The sequence below is a fragment of the Centroberyx gerrardi genome, chromosome 13 (assembly GCF_048128805.1).
Source record: "Centroberyx gerrardi isolate f3 chromosome 13, fCenGer3.hap1.cur.20231027, whole genome shotgun sequence".
Classification (NCBI taxonomy): domain Eukaryota; kingdom Metazoa; phylum Chordata; class Actinopteri; order Beryciformes; family Berycidae; genus Centroberyx; species Centroberyx gerrardi.
In genome coordinates, this window is record NC_136009.1 from 9,423,986 (window position 1) to 9,441,977 (window position 17,992).

Here is a 17,992-nt window from a genome sequence, read left to right on the forward strand (position 1 = left end):
TGCATGACTCTCAAAGCAGAGTCGGCCTTCAATTGTACATGTATGGAACTTAAAAACACATCAGTTGAAGCCCTCAAAGACCCATATATCCGTGTGGTTGGAATAAAAATTTCAACAGCTCATGTAATACAATGTGTATAATCCATTTACATCATTTGGAGTGTAAATGACACACAGTACCTTCTTTATCTATGAATGTACATAACTTACAGCCTTTGAAAATATCACTGCCCTGAACGGCTAAAACAGGCTGACATGCCGCTTCGTCTGAAGGCTTCCATTGACTGTTATCTTGTCTGTATCCCGACTTCGTATAGCATGTCGTTGGCGAGTGTCTCCCCCGACTGCTGCTAATAATATTCCTCTGGTGTGCATTACAGTTAATTGAAGTGCAGCAGCTGTCAGAATAATTACATGCTGATGTTTGCGACTTGGCAGGGAAGGGCTGCACGCGGCCACAAGTTCTGGAGAGTTTTCTTTCTTTTTTTCTTCTTCTTCTTCTTCTTCGTTCTGCGAGCCGACGTTATTTCAGCCAAATGCCAACAGAAGAACTGGCTCTGGGACAGAGGGAGGGAGGGAGAGAGCGAGAGGGTTTCTGTTTGGCTTAATTAGCTACACACTGTTTTCAAGGGACACGATGGGATACACAGGCCTAGCTTGACAACATGAAAGCATTTGAAATAAGAAAAAAATCAAGACTCAATTTAAAAGACAGTAGGATTATACTGGATATACTATCTTGATATCTTATATATGGTATATATATATCATTTTTTGTACTTTGGCAGCAGCACATACAGAACTAAATGCCTCCTTTGCTTTTGGATGGCTAGTACACTGCAGTGATCTGGGTTCCCGCATAAGAGATCCCAGTTCAAATCCAGCCTGCAATGTGACCACAAGATCTCTGTGCTTTCATGGGCGAGGAGCAGATCCACTCCGCAGGAACCCACTGGACCTCTGCCCCCTGTATCTTCTCCAGGTCTGCCTTCAGCTCCCTGAACGCCGCGGCGACATCGCCGTTGACGATCACCCTGTCGAACAGGTGACCGTACTGGCTCTCCATGGTCTCAGCCGAGTCGATGATGTCCTCAAAATCCTCCTCCTGCGAATGAAAAACACAAGTCGGAGGCGTTGATAGGATGCTACACCTTGACTCCACTGGCTAATAGCATCTGACAACCTCTGACAAGTCGTTTTAGAATAATCCGGGACGGGACAGGGTAAGAAACAGATCCCCATGACCGGTCCACTCCACCGACCAAGGCGTAACGCGCCGGCAGTCGTTACATGCTGAGAGTAAAGCATAAGGGGCCTTTTCACACCAGCTGTAGTGCACTCTGAAAGCACAGGTCCTGTAAAGATATGGCTGAACTGTGTCAGGGCTTCGGTGCTTGGCAGTGGGCAACCTCCAGCCACGCTGCTACACAGGTGTACGACCCTGCCTTTTAATAAGGGCAGCCGGGGTCAAACAGTGAAGGAGAAGACAGATGGGTGTTATGAAAGTGACCTGGTATCTTCTCGCCCTGCCACAGACACGTGTACCGTCCTGTGATTCACATACAACAACAACACACACACACACATACATGTACTGGTGGCTAGAGACACTGAAACACAACATCCCTCCCTCTCTCCCTCTCTCATTCATTCACTCACTCACTCAATCACACACACACACACACACACACACACACACAAGATGTAACCCTTCACCCCTTGTACTCACCTATATGTTCTTCTGCAACACAGTTATGGAACAAGCAGCCACCCACCCAGCAGCCTTGCCCCTCCTCAAGAGATCTCCTGTCTCTTAAATGTCACATGTAAGCCGCAGGGTCAGCCATGTGTAAGGCAAGGTGTGTGTGTGCATGAGTGAGAGCCTGCGTGTGAGTTTAGGCGTGTGTGTAAGTGTGTTTGAGAGTGTGCGTGCGGTGTGTGGGTGTGTTAAAGTCAAGGCGTTTGACCTCACACCGCCCTATGCTGTGCATGTTACACGACATGGAACAACTACCTGACTTCACGCATGATACATACCTGATGGAATGTGTTCTGTGTGTGTGTGTGTGTGTGTGTGTGGCACAGGTTGCCTTACCGAAAATATCCTGACTGGTTTCGTGTCCTCCTCATCACAGATGAACTTGGCTCTCCTCCTGGTGAGGCGCAGCTCCTCGATGCGCGGCGGCTTCACGAACACCACGTATGGTTTGAATTCGGCTGTGTGCACATGCTTTATTTTCTGTAGTGCCGAAGACATAGAAGTAGGTGGAGGCAGAAGGAGTTGTTTTTAGTACGACATGTAGTCTAAACAACATACACTTGTCTCTTATTGGCTGAATTAAAGAAACATATTCAAGTTTTTTGGAAGATTGGCCAGTTGGTCAACTTATCCGTTAACTAATGAGAGCGTAGACAAGAAAAAAAGATCCATCTGCGGCTCCATGCTAACACTTTAGCATACACTATGTTGAGTGATAGTAGGCGACTAGCATTATCTCAGAAGTCATAAAATGAGAATTTGTAGCAGTTCTAAAGCTAAATGGTGAGCAATCTTAAATTATATGCGGTCAAGTTTGGTGGTTTTGTGTAGGGGATTGGTCAAATTTACAGTACTGTAAATTTTTTACAGTTTTGAACTACCAGGGTCTACTTTTCCCTGTTTCCATAAGAAGTGAATGTGATGGGCGATGTGAGATTGTCTACAGCTACAAATCACTGTGCAATGGATGAATACACCTGAAATAATTCCAAGAATAAACTATATAAGTTACACTGAGTTTATGAAATTTAATTTATTAAAATGTATAAATCGTCATATAATAAAATCAACTTTTTTATTAATAAAAATTGCAGTGCTTTGGATAATGCCAGTTGCCTACTCATGCTCAGAAGTGTTAGCATGGAGCACTGGAGTGATTTACCGGGGACACGTGGATGATTTTGGTGTCTATGTTCTCATCATCATCACTCTCTACTGTTCCCACCACTTCAAAAACTCTGTGTGTCCTTTAACAGTAGTCCGCCTTGAACTGGCTCAGTAACTACTCAGGCATGGATTGTGATTGGCCCACTCACATTAGGGTGCACATCCAGAAGGCACACCTTGCCCTCCGCTCTCACCCGCTGAATAGAGTCCAGACTTGTTCCATAGTAGTGTCCTCTGTACCTCCCATGCTCTACAAACCTACAGATAGAGAGACAGAGACACAAGGACAGACAAACAGGAAGACAGCCTAAAAGACGGCAGGCAGGCAGCAATAATTATGATCATGACGATAATATAATATAATATAATATAATATAATATAATATAATATAATATAATATAATATAATATACATAGTTGTTTAATTCTAATAAAGTATAATTGTATTGACTTCTTTAAAACAGCTTACCAAGGGCTTTAACAAGCATATAAAAGCATAAAAGTAAAATGAAGTAAAATAATAAAATAAAGACAGCCACAGAACAAAATTGGGACTGGAGATGTTTTTGTTTTTTTTATCACCATGGAAATGGCAACCTGATGAATGGCACCAGCATAATATACCTATGATTGAGAATATCCTCTTCAAACATGTGAACGGAGACAAAACGATAATCCACCCCATCTTTCTCTTGCCTTCTCTTCTCACGCGTGGTGTCTGCAAGAGAAGAGAAGAAGAAGAGTCTAACGTAAAGAGATGAGGAGCCAAAGCGTGCCAGCCAGTATCGGTAATGAAACTCTTAGGCGTCTGTCTTACGTGGGACAGTGACGCCGTAGCGGTCGGGGTCAGAGATGAAGAGCCTCTGCTTCAGTTCGTTAACGCCGACACCGCTGGGCCCTGGAGACAAAAGATCAAAACGCTGCGTTCTGTGAGTGTGCTAATGTTTTCCTGACGACAAGCCCGACATCAAATGGGCCTTTATTCTAGCGATCTGGAGACGCATCTGTCTTTATCATCAGAGAGGGAGAGAGAGAGAGAGAGAGAGAGAGAGAGAGAGAGGGAGAGAGAGAGAGAGGGGGAGAGAGAGGCAGACAGACAGCTCTGATTTCACATTGATTTCAATCTGTCTATGATTCTCCAATCCTCCCCTCTCTGCTAGTTTTGCATCTCTCTCTCTCTCTCCCTCTCTCTCTCTCTCTCTCTCTCTCTCTCTCTCTCCCTCTCTCTCTCTCAAAGGTTTAATACTTCTATACCCTCTGGAAAATCCATAGCATCACATCTAAAAGCCACAAAGTATCAGTGTCATTAGGAGTGTAGGATGCACAGGACAAAGCGCAACGCACACACACACACAAACACACACACACACACACAGCATCTGGGATTTTCTTCCAGCGCAGGCTTCAGCAGCCCCAGATTGCATCAGCCTCAAATGGAGTGTTGTCTGAAAGTGGGATTCCTGACATACCTGCCTTTTCCATCACGGCGTTGCATGACCTCGATACATTACAAAATATCAAGTTTATAGACTCTCCACTCTTACATTGCTAATGTCTTTCGCAGCTGCTCCGAGGCACTGCAGAGGAGCATCATCCTGCGCTACGGATACTTTCTTCTGTCCTTTTTTTTTTTTTCCAAAAGCTACATGATCTTTTGGGCTTAAAGTGGCTGGCAGTCATTCTCACCAAGTTTCCTGGGGCAGCGCAGTCTATTGTTTCACTGAAAGCGGGTATACAATGCAGATAGAGAAGGCTGAATTTCCAACCTGGTCAAACCTGATCCAGCTGGTCCTGTTTTAGCGATCCAGGGCTTGGTTTTCCTGTCTATAACTCTCATTGCCAATAAGCTATATATTCCTATTGATGACCTCCGGTCAATGAAGAGCCTTCACTGCAGACAGTAAAACATAATCCAGAGTCGGGGTAAGCTCCAACTCAATTAAAGAGGTCTAAATCTAAATCCAGGCTGTCTTAACTGTTCCAGTTTGATGATGGAGCACTTGGCTGACATTATGAGGGATCTTATTCGCAATCCACTCATCCCATTCTCTCCATTCGTCTATCATTTATCTGTTCTGTACCTTTGTTTTTTGCACCTCTTCGGTTCATTGTGTTTCTCTCCTCTCGCCTCCTTCCCACTTTCAATTATTCCTTTCGCTCCATCTCTCCTCTCAGTCCTCTACTTTCCCTCGGTCACAGATGACCTACAGCGGCATTGTAATATGACATTAAAAAGACCTTCAGCGGGGCTCAGGGTAAGATTCTCCTGGGAGAGATATAGCTCAAAAGTACATAGAGCAGGCCTGCAGGATTGGCAGAGAACTGAATCTGGGGTGGGCTCTTAGGTAACTTTAGAGAACACAATATATTCTGACTTGGACTTTTCTGACAGTGTTTACGTGAGTCTGACGGGAAAAGATTGTTCTCGCACTCATGACTGGAATCATAAATCTTCATCAAAGCATTACTGATTCTTTTTGACCAACGACAGCTTCAGTATTAGTGTCCCTTTACTGAATGGGCTCATGCGATCTTGAATTTATTTCACAGACTAAAAAAACACAGGTATCTCCAATGGGCTGTATATAGTATGTGTCCATGCGATATACACTACCAGTCAAGTTTGGACACACCTGCTTGAATGCACTATGTTTTTCATTCTCTTAAAGCCATTTTGATCTAAAGGCTTCTACTTAAATGCTTGAAATTAGTTTCTCAGACAAATATAAATAGTGAAGTTGATGCCTATGTATGAATTTCTTTCCAAAGCCTTTGCCTTTCCATCAAGGCAAAGGGCAGCCACTTTAAAGAATCTAAAATACAAGATAGTTTTGATTTGTTTCACACTTTTTTGGTCACTGCATAATTCCATTTGTGTTATTTCATAGTTTTGATGTCTTTTCTATTATTCTAAAATGTGGAAAATAGTAAAAATAAAGATAAATTCACAGCATGGGAACCTGTTTTATGAGCCATTCAAATCGAGATTTACATGAATCACAAAGTCACAATGCAGAATGAGTGCCTCGCTCATCAACTCCCCCTCACACACAGGATGGGAACTTACCTGTTCCTCTACATGTGTTTTAGTCACACTCACCCACCAGGAGCACCAGGCGGTGTCTGTCCCTGGTCTCCCTACGGTAGGGAACCACCTCCATGTAGGTAGGGGTCCGGACCGAGCCATCCGCCCCAGCGCTCCTCCTCCTGGACTGGGCCGCCGCTCTGGCCCGACTTCCCCTCCTGCCCAGTCGGAAACTCCTTCTCAAGCCAGCTGGGACGGGGAGAGATGGATGTGTGAGTGCGTGGGTATGTGCGTACGCGCCAGCCCACCTGACAGGTGTGTTACTCAGAACCTAGCAGGAGGGAAATCCTCACTATGACAGCCGTCAAAAACACAAGTTCATGTTGACACTAAGTCATGGTGTTTTCCCGTAATTCAAAGCAAGCTGGACAGACGGGGCAGCAGAAGAATATTTGCCATGACATAAAGCAGGACTGCGCAAAGGAGGCCAAAATTTGTCCTTCGTGAAAGTCTGTTTGGTCATGTAATTTAGTTATATATAACAGAGGTGGGGACTTGACTTGGACTCGACTTGACTTGGGTTCTGGTGACTTGGCACTTGACCTCGACTTGTACTTTGATGACTTGAAAAGGTTTCTAAAGTCTTGACTAAAGATCTTTTGTTTGTGTAAATGACTTAGATTGAAAGTGATGAGATTTGTTCCAGCAGACGACTGAATTTAAATTCTGTTTTCTAAATTTGTATGGAATGATTGAATTTATTGAAGTTGAAACTGATTATAGAAATCAAACTCATGATGCTCTGAAGTTTTTATCCTATTAAAACCATATTGCATTGAAAAGTCATTTAGTTTTCTTTAAGATATTAAATCGATACTGGACTCTTGATTTGTTCTGACTTGACTTGCTATTCTACATTTAGACTTGACATTAATCACATGGACTTGACTTGGACTTGACTTGAGACTTGTGCCTCAAGATTTGAGACTGACTTGGGACTCGATCAAAGTTGACTTGGTCACACCTCTGATATTAACAAACTCCACCATCATATAAGACTTACAAGCTAATGCGTACTAGTCGCACTTCTAAAACAATCAATAATCAATCACATGTTTTGGTCCAAGGTTCACTGTCCATTTCACATTGCTTCCCTCAATTCACCTTATCAGAAACTTTGGACACACCTACGATGAAGACTGTGAACACTGGAGCTGTTCAACAGGGTTAAAAAGGCAACAGCAATACCCTTGATGACAACAAGGATCATCACAACACTTGGAGAGAGCGCTACAGCGCACATGGGTGGCAGGACACCAGACGAAAGCAGCATTCAAGAAACCATCAACACTGCCACCCCAAAACTGTTATCACGCACTCTCCCGATCTAACAGAACTCTCCAGCGGAGCGAGAGTCAAGAGACGACAAGTTGGGAGCCGAGCATCCCAGAATAGTCGGTCACGCGTGGCTTGTAGGCCGTCTGACAGCCAGTGTCTGCCATGCGACTGTGGTTTGGCCCGGCTTGGCAGGCTCCCTCTGCCAGGGATGCTTTGACGTCAGCTGTAATTTCACAATGTAAGCATATCTGTCCATTTCCCCCTGTCTGCTTTGCCGTTTTTCGGGGATTTCAAATTTTTTTGTTGTTGACACGCTTGTGACGGGTGATTTAAGCTGATGATTTCACCCAGAGTCTGTCAGAGGGTAACAGATAGTGTGTAAAACCAACGTTAGACAGTGAAAAGGGATCATTCTTATTTCCTCAGGGGAAATGAGATCTAAGACGTGGAGGAAAACAACATCCCAAAGTAATTCTCCGTCTTAAGTAATTCTGGCAATGCAATTCAGAGAGCAGTCCTCATCTTTCAGTGAAAAACAGCCCAGCTCTCGGCATTAAATAACCATTAACTCATAGTATCTTTTTGTGGGAATGTTATTATGACATTTCCGCTTCATTGGACAGTATACACTATACAGTGAAGGGTGAGAGGACAGATGAGTATGAGAAGGAAGGCAATGGCATGCAACATAGGTCATGAGCTGGACTTGAACCCCATAATGTCAAGATTAGCTGATATGAGCCTCAGCTTGCAGTGCAACCAACTCTCAGTATTAAACCTCATCGTCCTCCATAAATAAACTCAGACCATCTGGGTACTTTTGCATGGTACAGCTACCAGTCTCACTAAAATGATCCAATCTCACTATTTTGCAGTTCGCTGACAGCCAAAACAACCTGATATGTAAAAGTGAACATGGCAAAAACTGACAGACTAACAAAAATGCTATATTTAGTTCACCAGTGATCTAAAAAATGCCTTTGCTTGTGTATCTATAATACACTACTATGTCCCTTCTTCTTCACCGACTCTCCCCTCTCTGTAGTGTGCGTGCAGTTGCTCTTGTGGCATCTATTAAGTGATCAATAACAGTTTAAATCCCAGACTCGGAGGAAATGCAGAGTCTGAACCACATCCTCAGGTGGAACCTGGCCTGGCCTGAGGAAAGATCAAATGCACATTATTAAATGCACATGACTCTCACAATTGATATAAAGCAACATCTGTAATTCACCTTGCCTTGCACAGGCATAAGGGCCTTTTCACAATCAGCCATAGGTGCACACATACACACACACACACACACACACACACACTACGCATGCAAACACATCGTATCCAATCCGTGAGATCAAGACAAATGGGATAAATGGGACAGCTAAAACCTCATTTGCCGTTCTAGTTCACTCTCCAAGTCTCCGAACCACAGAGCTACATCATCAGACGACCTGGTTTGTAAATAAAGCCAGGATTTCATTTTCTCTCTGGTTTTCCTTCCCCGCCTGGATCGTACGGGTAGATGTCCCTTTTCCAGTGTCAGTGGGGTTTGAGGGGAGAAAGCCAAGCATCTCACCAATGTGAATTCCTGTTATTGCTCCATAGTCTGCGTCCTCCACGACTGGAAAAAGAGGAAGACAGAAGGAAGAGTGAGGAAACTGTGGACACAAACCGCAAGGGGATGACATATTCGCTGCTCTGAAATTTCATACTCAAAGTATAAGCACATGTTCTGACCCTAATGTCCAAATGATTTGCTTTGTAAACACAGAAAACTTCTAATAAGACTTTTATTTAGAAATCATATCCACAATTTGAAATTATTGATAACTACTCTACTCTTACAAAGTGATTGCTGGCATGAAAGTTAAGTATTGTGGAATGCCATTAAAGTTATTATCTTAAGCCCTGGTTTTACTACATAAAAACATATTTGGAAACAGAATCCTCTGCATTTTGGAAATACAGAGTGAGGAAAGTGATTACCATTGGATGATGAAACTCTTTTATTCAAAATACATATCATAGGTAACAAGGTAAGCACCCACAGTACCTTCCTCATCATCTGCGCAGCATGTGGGGAGAACAAGAGCAGTGAGCGCAACAGCAGGACAGCAGAGGGGAGGTTCAGCTCACCCATGACCTTCACCTTGACCGTGACCTTCAGGCACGACCTATTGACCTGGGGGATCTCTAATGTGTTTATTGGGTAAGTGTTAAATGGGCTTCTTTTATTCTTTGCAGGTGTGGCGATTTTACGGGGAAATGTTTGCGGATCACCTGTTGGTTTGACTCGCCGGGGCTTGAACAGGGCTTTAGGTCGCTGCAGGGCAACTCGCCTGCAGGAAGGAAGGAAGGAAGGAGGGAAGGAAGGAAGGAAGGGAACGACAGAGAAAACACGACTGAATCAAAAGGGGGTTCGTCAAAATGCCTTTCGGGAATTATCCGAGGGGGTTTTTGGTCATTCGAGTGGCAGCAACAGCAGAAGAAGAGCACCTCTCGTGGAGCTGCTGCGAGGGGATGAGCCCCGCCCGGGCGTCGCCGTCTCCGTGGCGACGGGCCTGCCACCAGGTGTCGTCCTCGGTGCTGACGATCTGGATGACGTCGCCCCTCTTGAAGGCGAGCGCCGCCGCCCTGCAGGGGACGGTGGGATCCTCTTTGGGGTCGTAGTCAAAAAGAGTCCGAACGAACAACTGGGGAGGAAAGCGGTTTAATGATTTAGCTGAAAACAGCTTTCGTACAGATGAGGAAAGAAAGAGACTCCCAGTTGATGTCAATGTTACATTTCATGTTTTCTGTCTCTTTCTACTGAAGCTGTCTGAGCTTTTCCTGTATTCTGACAATGAACACAACATCTTTGTCTTGTACTTTTTCATAGATTTTGGTGTTGTTTTTGAAAAACAAATGCATGACCATTGAAATCCATTTGACTCAACCCATTAAAATGCCCCAATTCCCTTCCCCTTGTTTCCATCTTGGACCTCCATTCCATTTATATGTGGCAATGACCTAGAGTTCTTTCTTAATAAATAAAGTGGAAAACAAAGAGGAAAATGTTTTCATTAATTGTCAACTAACCCTTTCCACAATAACACAAAATTTCCTTTTATTAAATTGGTACTGCTCAGTGAAGAACTGACTCAACACATGAGGTACAACTGATTTCATCTGTTTCTACAGCATGAAATCAGATGGGCATCTTTCCCAGTTCAGCCAGCTTCCATATAAATGTAAAGACTAAAAAGGACACATCATGGGGGGAAAAAAAGATGTGTATATTATATTTACTGTACCTTCTTCTTACTGGATGACACCTCTTCCTTGGTGGAAGCAGGAATGACTGTGAAGGTAACTTCACCCTGAGACCGAGCCTGACACAAGAACAGCAACACAACATTCACTTACAAAGACTGAAGAAAGGAAAAATAGAGAAACAGAGAGAGAGGGAAGAAACAGAGAGAGAGAGAGAGAGAGAGAGAGAGAGAGAGAGAGAGAGAGAGAGAGAGAGAGAGAGAGAGAGAGAGAGAGAGAGAGAGAGAACAGAAATAGCCAATCAAGAGACACTGAAGCAAACAACGTGACCGGGAGAGATGAGACTAACCAGAAGAGGAAGGATTTCCTTTGGCTTCTTGTGCTCCAGTGAGACTCCATTCACCTCCTTCAGCTCGTCCCCTTCATGAATCAGGCCTACGAAATGTTACACAAGAGCCATAATGCTATTACAACTCAGGCAGGACCGCTATGGAATAACAGCATAAGTGTAGACTGTAATAAATGAACGTTTTTAAGCTTACCACTCTTGTCCGCTGCACCTCCTCTCATGATCCGTGCCACAACAATAGCCCCAGAGGATTTATCTCTCTTAATTGTGGCCCCCTGTGTTGCACAGATGGGGGGGTGGTGATGAATGGATGGGTGAAGAACAAATAGAAAAGCAGATGAGTGATAAATCGATGGATAGAAAGAGGAAAAAGATGGACAGAGACGGGGAGCGATGGCGAGGCAAAGAGAGCGAGAGCAACATGTTGATTTTATTACAGTCCAGACAAGCTACTCAAATAAAGTCCCTCCATTCCGACGAGGGTTATTTGTATCAAGACGGGACCATTTAGCCGGCTGCATTCATGTAACACACAGAGCGCTGGAAAAGGTTATCCAAATCAGCATTATTTTCAACAGATGTTATGGATGTGGAGCAAATCGCAATGGAAAAGAGCATCTTATGTAGTTGCCTACAATCAGCTCACGCCGGGGTGTAACCCTGTTGTCTGGAAAACGGGAACATACTGGATCGATCAAAGAGACTGTGTCATAAAAAGGTCAGGCCCCTTCCAATCTACTTTTGGGATCAATACAAAAGTATGTTCTCTATTATTGGCTCTGAGTACCTTCCCGTCCCAAAGCTGAACCACTTACACAAGAGCAGGCACACACACTGCAAAAAAATGTCCATCTTAATAAGGACGTTATTCTCATATTTGCTCTTAGAATATAATAAAGTTAAAATTACTTCCAATGGTGTGCGATAATTCCATTTGTGTCCCATGCAGTATCACTTGATACAGGAATTTTTTTTGAAAAAATTGACAATCCTGAAACATGGCAGAATAAGGCAGATCACTCAATTAGTATCAACAAAATGACCCTTGATTCAAGAAAATTCTTGAAACAAGTTGATTTACATTGGAAACTAGTGAAATTATCCCCCAAAACAGCAGATTTTTCCATCTGTTTTAAGGCTCAATACTGCATTAAATGACTTTGTTAAAGGATGGAGGTTTTTTACAGTGCATGGGTACATATACACATGCTTAAACACACACACACACACACACACACACGCACATACTTCACAACAACGCTGCAACTCTGCGGTGTGTCACAGCTGATATATGGCAGCAGAGATGTGGAAGAATTGACTGTGTAAAGTCGTGGTTTTGAAGAAAGCAAGCAGCAGCAGCCCGGAGACAAAGGTGATCCAGGCTGTTGCAGAAACCTCTTTCCTTATGTTTCCCCTCATTCCAAGGGGCTTTGGTCCTGGCTACACCTTTGCTTACGTGGCTTTAGCGGTCTCGCTACTTGACAACATGACATAAATTCAGTCCCCGCACAAAAGTTCCGCCTTGAGTCGCTCGGATTCTTTTATTGCTTTGAACCGCCTCCGCACGTCAGATATTGTTGCTGGACAAATTGCACATTTTCGAGCCCAGTTGCCCTGTTACATGGTTGTCTTAACTTTAATACCTGCGTTTTTACATCGCGCACACAGCCTTATTTGTTTTGCGTGCAATTACAAGGCCAGGTTGACCAAATTAGAAACAGGCTGACATACGTACAGTGAGACTGTGACAGTCAAGTTATGGCTACGCTTGGTTTTTCGGAGCTTTTTGAAGGATTTTCTTGGATAGGGGGGAAAAAAAACGACATTCAACCGAGTGGAATTATGTTTACAGTCAGGAGAAACTAGGCTTTTTCTGGGTCATGTGTGAAAACAGGGGACATAGAAGCAGTGAACATTATATCAGAGTTTACAGTAAGGTCTTGAATTTTTCCTTGACTTTTTTTTTACTTGACTTTTGAAAAACAAAGACATGGAGACGTTTACTGACCAGGGGATCTTTGGTTTTGACCAGACTGACAATTCTGAGCGAGTCCTCGTCCTCCTCTAGGATGCCATCAGGTATCGGCGGCAGAGCGGGCTCAAAGTCTCTCTGAGCCACCGTGTCATGGACAGACAAGAAACTCTATGATGGAAACAGAAATATATTTAAGATGCTGGCATGTATTCAGGGGCGTCAATAGGAATTCTAGGCCCCCTGCAAAGATGTGACACTGGGCCCCCCCCCCCACCCTGATACATCTAACTTAGTGCAGAAGAACCTCACCTCTCTGAAGGGCCACCTGAAAGTATCCCCCCCGCTCACCCCACCCTCACTAGCAGCGCCCCTGGCTTTAAAATATCTCCTTCCCAGCACATTTCTGTAAAACTAACCTATGAATGAGCATCAAAGCCAGGACAGTTCATTTAAGTTCATTTTCTTTGTTAGCTTTGGCTGTGCGGAAAAACCCCCAAAGTTTGTTTGCAGAAAAACAATATTCTGGATGTACAGTAATTTCTCATTACGGGGCCGGCAGAAAATACAATTCCTAAAAAGGAATGCGCCGTAACCCGGGAAGAACGAGGAGCGAGGAAACATCTGCTCATCAACTCCGTTTTAACAATCAGCCAATCCATCTGTCAGTTAGTCTACTTGTTATCCCCGCGTCCATCAACAGTTACTCTGCGCGGGAGCTGCCAGCGCATGAGCAATGTGTCTCTGGTCACTTTCAGAGACAGCTTTGCAAAAACAAACATTCATTTACAGAATATTATACCCAGTGTCTCTCGCAAGTATGTGTGAGCTCCCGCGCTCGGGCCAAGAACAAACAGGTCATTAAGGCTGTTTAAACAAACCTGTTGGTTCGCGGCTGGCTTCTGCTCCTCATTAAGAGCAGCCCACTGGAAAACCATGCACCGTGTGTGTGTGTGTGTGTGTGTGTGTGTGTGTGTGTGTGTCTGAGGTATGATTGTCAGCGGTTCTGAAATGGGGAAACGGGCGCTTGAGTAGTCTGGTCCTCTACATGGGTGAGCACTAATAAACAGAACTCAGGAGTAGATTAGCTTGAATGCTGGTGCGGTTGATAGATGTCAACACCCTCCGATGGGGAGAACGATGAGGTGAAATGAATAAAAAAAAAAGGAATAATATATTTTACAGTTGGATACATTTCTCAGTTTGTATGGTGTGTGTGAGAGGCAATTATAGGATGTGCAGTTACAGCACAAAACAACAAAATACTATGTGTGTGTGTGTGTGTGTGTGTGTGTGTTACAGTGTTCAATCTCCTGAACAGCATCAGAACAGCTCCGATGAAGCATGAGAAACGTGTGCTTTAGTGTAGTCGGGTGATCTGATCTTTCAAATTGCACCTTCAGCGTCAGATATGTTGAAGAACACGAGTGTCGAAACATGATTCAGAAGTGGGTTACTTTCATTGTTAATGAGCCTTTCACACTGGAGCGCTGGGGGGGGGAAAGCAAAACAACATTTTATGACTGGATTAATTTCTTCTTTCACAAATGGTCCATATGAGTGACAATTATGGGATATGCTTCAGCGGCAGAAAACAGTGCGCTCACACACTTTCTGGGCGTGTTAAAGTGCGTGCGGGTTGCTCTTATGTTACGGAGATGAAGAGGCCAGTGAATCGTAGGCTACTTCCCCGGTGGAAATGAGATGATTTGATTGGACGAAGGGAAAGTATTAGATTGATCTGGCTAGAAGAACCTATCTACACCATGGAAGGGAATACTCCTCACCTTAAAGTGGGGGTTGGATAAGAGGGCAACCAGCTCTTTGACTTCAACTCTCCTGCCTTGATGCATCAGCTCTTCCACCAACTACAGAGAGAGAGAGAGAGAGAGAGAGAGAAAGAGAGGCAGAATATTGTTATAATTAGAGGTATACAGTCATATGATGGCCTGAGTGAGGTTTGTTCTAGTTCCTCAAGCTAAGCCTCCTCCCAGCTCCACCATAGACAGTGAAACAGGCACAGAGACAGAGACAGAGAGACAGATCAGGCCTAATGCGACGTATATCTGATTCAGACTGCAGTGACACATCATCAGTACTGCCGTTTATCCGTTACATATGTTTCCAACTTGCTGGTACTTTGCTTTTCGTTAACCGTTCCTCTCTGTTCGTGTTTTGGTTTTTCTGCGTCTTCGGCCGCTGTCAGGAAAGGCTCACGCGTCTTCAAGGCTTTACACGACAGCTGCGGCGGCGGCTGAAGCGGAGCAGCCTTGACCGCCGGCTGCGAGCGGCGAGGCGGCGAGCGACTGTGTGCAGCCGCCGCCTTGTCAAGCGTATTACTGTAATGACTCCGACTGCTTCAAGATGTCGAGGGCGCACTCCAGAAACACAATGTATGAAGGTCGTTAGTTTCCACTGTGAGCAAACAGAAGCCTCTCTGAGGGGAAACAGATCCACGGGTTTGGCCCCACCAGTAGGCCCTGATGATTTAAGCCAGGCGGAGAGTGGCTGTCGAAGCGAATCTCCAAGCACGGGGAGTGAAAGGAAGGAGATGGGGAGGAGTGCGTGGAGGGAGGGGTGGAGGATGGGAGAGTATGGAAACATGGCGGCAACTATGTAGGTATAGGGAGAAGATAAAAGGAAGCAAACGGAGGGGGAAGGAGAAAGGGTAGAGAGGGAGGAGGAAGGGTCGAGATAATGGAAGGAGAGCGGGATTTGGAAGTGGAGAGGGAAAAGAGATGGAGAGAAAGAGAGGATGGAAGCATGGAGTAAGGGAAAAGGGTAAAAAAACCAAGGGCCTTATAGCAGCATTTTGTCCAGGTTACAGATTGGAACAAGAGGGAGAAACCAGGAAATAAAGAAGGGTTATCAAAATAGTACAAAGGAGGTGGAGAGATGAGTTGGGGAAAAAAGGGATGATTGGGAACAGGAGTGAAAGAGACTGGTATATGAAATAATAGATGCACAGTTGAAGGGAATAGAGAGGGAGCTGTGCTGTTTGGATCACAGCCGTAGTGGGAGTGTTCTGTGTCACTTCATCTTAAATCTGAAATTAATTGTATTCCTCCAACCTGAAACATTAGACTACGCACAAAATGATTTTAACAGCCTAATGCTCGGCACTGTCCTTGGTGACCGGCCTTCATGGAATACAGACATAAAATGATATGTGCTTTAAAACACATCTTTTTGCGCAGAAACAGCAGGGATTAGCTCTAATCATACCCAAGGTGACATAGTGAGGAGATTACATTTCAACGCCTAATACGCATTAAATGGGAAAGTGCATTCCGCACATGTTTCAGTGTGAGAAGAAGAGAGTCATCTGCATAACACAGGAAACAATTTGAACAATGAAATATCCTCCACTTTGCCTTTCCTGTCAAAATGCATTTTTATCCTAGGCAGTGCATCTGTCTGCAGAAGCAGTTTGGAGGGAGTCACTCACATCGGAGGCCAGGCCCGCCGCATGCTCCTGGACCGGGACGGCGCTGCGCTTCTCAAAACGCTTCAGCCGCTCGTGGATCTGTCAAGTCAGTAAAGTGTCACAATTAAGCCCACAGTGCAGTAAAGACGCACTGTGTGTGTGTGTGTGTGTGTCCAAATGTCTGACTGTATCTATACCTCTATCAATATACTACTACTACTACTACTGCTACTACTTTTAGCCTACTACTACTACTATTACTATCACTACTAATACTATTACTACTACTACTACTACTGCTACTACTATACTACTATTACAACTACTTCTACTCTTACTGCTACTATACTACAACTGCTATTACTACTACTGCTACTACTATTACTACTACTGCTACTACTAGCCTACTATTAATAATCAGTCACAAGAAGAAGAAGAAGAAGAAGAAGAAGAAGAAGAAGAAGAAGAAGAAGAGAGGAACACCTTGGCAGTGCTTTTTGTAAGAAAACAACAACAACAACAACAACAACAACAACAACAAAACAGGAACAATTAGTCTCTGTTTCTAATCTTAAAGAGCCTTACAGGCGGAACTAAAGCTCTGTTGTTGGTCATCAGGAATTTAGATATCTGTAATTTGCCAGGACTGCCAGGGCCAGACCTAAGCCTCCCTTAAAAATCTCAAAATAAATGCTAACACTTAAAGGAAACCAGTTTAAGTAAAATTGGGGTTATGTGACCCCATCTCTTTGTTTTCACAGACCTATTAGCTGCAGACAAGAGAGGGACTTACAACTGAGACAAGTGCAAAGATAGATGATGTGACCTAAATGGGAGGAAATAAACAATAAATAATTATACAGCGTGTGGGTGGGTGTAAGATTATCTGCACCTTGAAGAGCAGGTGGAGCTTCTTCTCCATTAGCATGCTGTGGAGGAACTTGTAGTCCTCCTCTCTGTCTGTGTGAGACTCTGTTCCAGACATCACTGATGTGAGCAGCCCGCATACGCCTGCACACACACACACACACACACACACACACACACACACACCACATCAATGAGCGGTACACCTGCATCTCTACTTGATTTACGAGAGGGTTGTTTTGAAGGTTATGGGGTGAGGTCAGGGGTTAAAGGTTAAACGGAGGGTGTGATGAAAAAGCTCCCATAGGAGAGTCCTTACAAGACTTTGTGTATACAGCCGAACATCCAACTATTATCGTGATCGGTCCTTTATGTTCCAGTTATGCAGGTGTTTTATCCATAAGGACAGGATTTGGGAAGCAAAAACCAAAGAAAAAACCTATCCAGCTCATATACGTACATACCTCTGTGTTCTGTTTGACTCAGCATCCTCACACTGTGAAAGAAAAAAACAAACTTTATCGAATAGTGACACATCAGTGGCTGTACAGTTATACACAACTCTTTGCTACAGTTTTGCTTTGTTTTAATCAGTCTAGAGGGAGGAGAGAGAGAGAGAGAGGGAGAGAGAGAGAGAGAGAGAGAGAGAGAGAGAGAGAGAGAGAGAGAGAGAGAGAGAGAGGGAGAGAGAGAGAGGTAACTTAGATTTCCACATTGTATGTAAAACATGCCTCTTCTGTGATATTACTGCCCCCTAATGCCGGAACAGGCTATTTCAACCCTAACATTACTGTTCCACTTTCCATGAGGCCAAATCAATAAGCTGTGTTTGTTATTTA

General features: G+C 44.1%; 1 protein-coding gene across 1 annotated transcript; it reads right to left on the reverse strand.

The window, feature by feature from the left end:
* Positions 1 to 874: 874 nt before the first annotated feature.
* On the reverse strand, positions 875 to 17,642 carry LOC139926798 (MAGUK p55 subfamily member 7-like). Its single transcript, XM_078287571.1, has 18 exons — positions 17,618 to 17,642; positions 17,179 to 17,297; positions 16,308 to 16,385; positions 14,647 to 14,727; positions 12,896 to 13,030; positions 11,081 to 11,162; positions 10,888 to 10,973; positions 10,580 to 10,657; positions 9,783 to 9,979; positions 9,567 to 9,625; positions 9,335 to 9,351; positions 8,863 to 8,899; positions 6,027 to 6,200; positions 3,744 to 3,824; positions 3,551 to 3,644; positions 3,076 to 3,184; positions 2,096 to 2,239; positions 875 to 1,105 (listed from the first exon to the last, which is right to left on the reverse strand). Exons 1-18 carry the CDS (start codon positions 17,640 to 17,642, stop codon positions 875 to 877), a joined length of 1,827 nt encoding a protein of 608 aa, XP_078143697.1.
* Between the last annotated feature and the right edge of the window lie 350 nt (positions 17,643 to 17,992).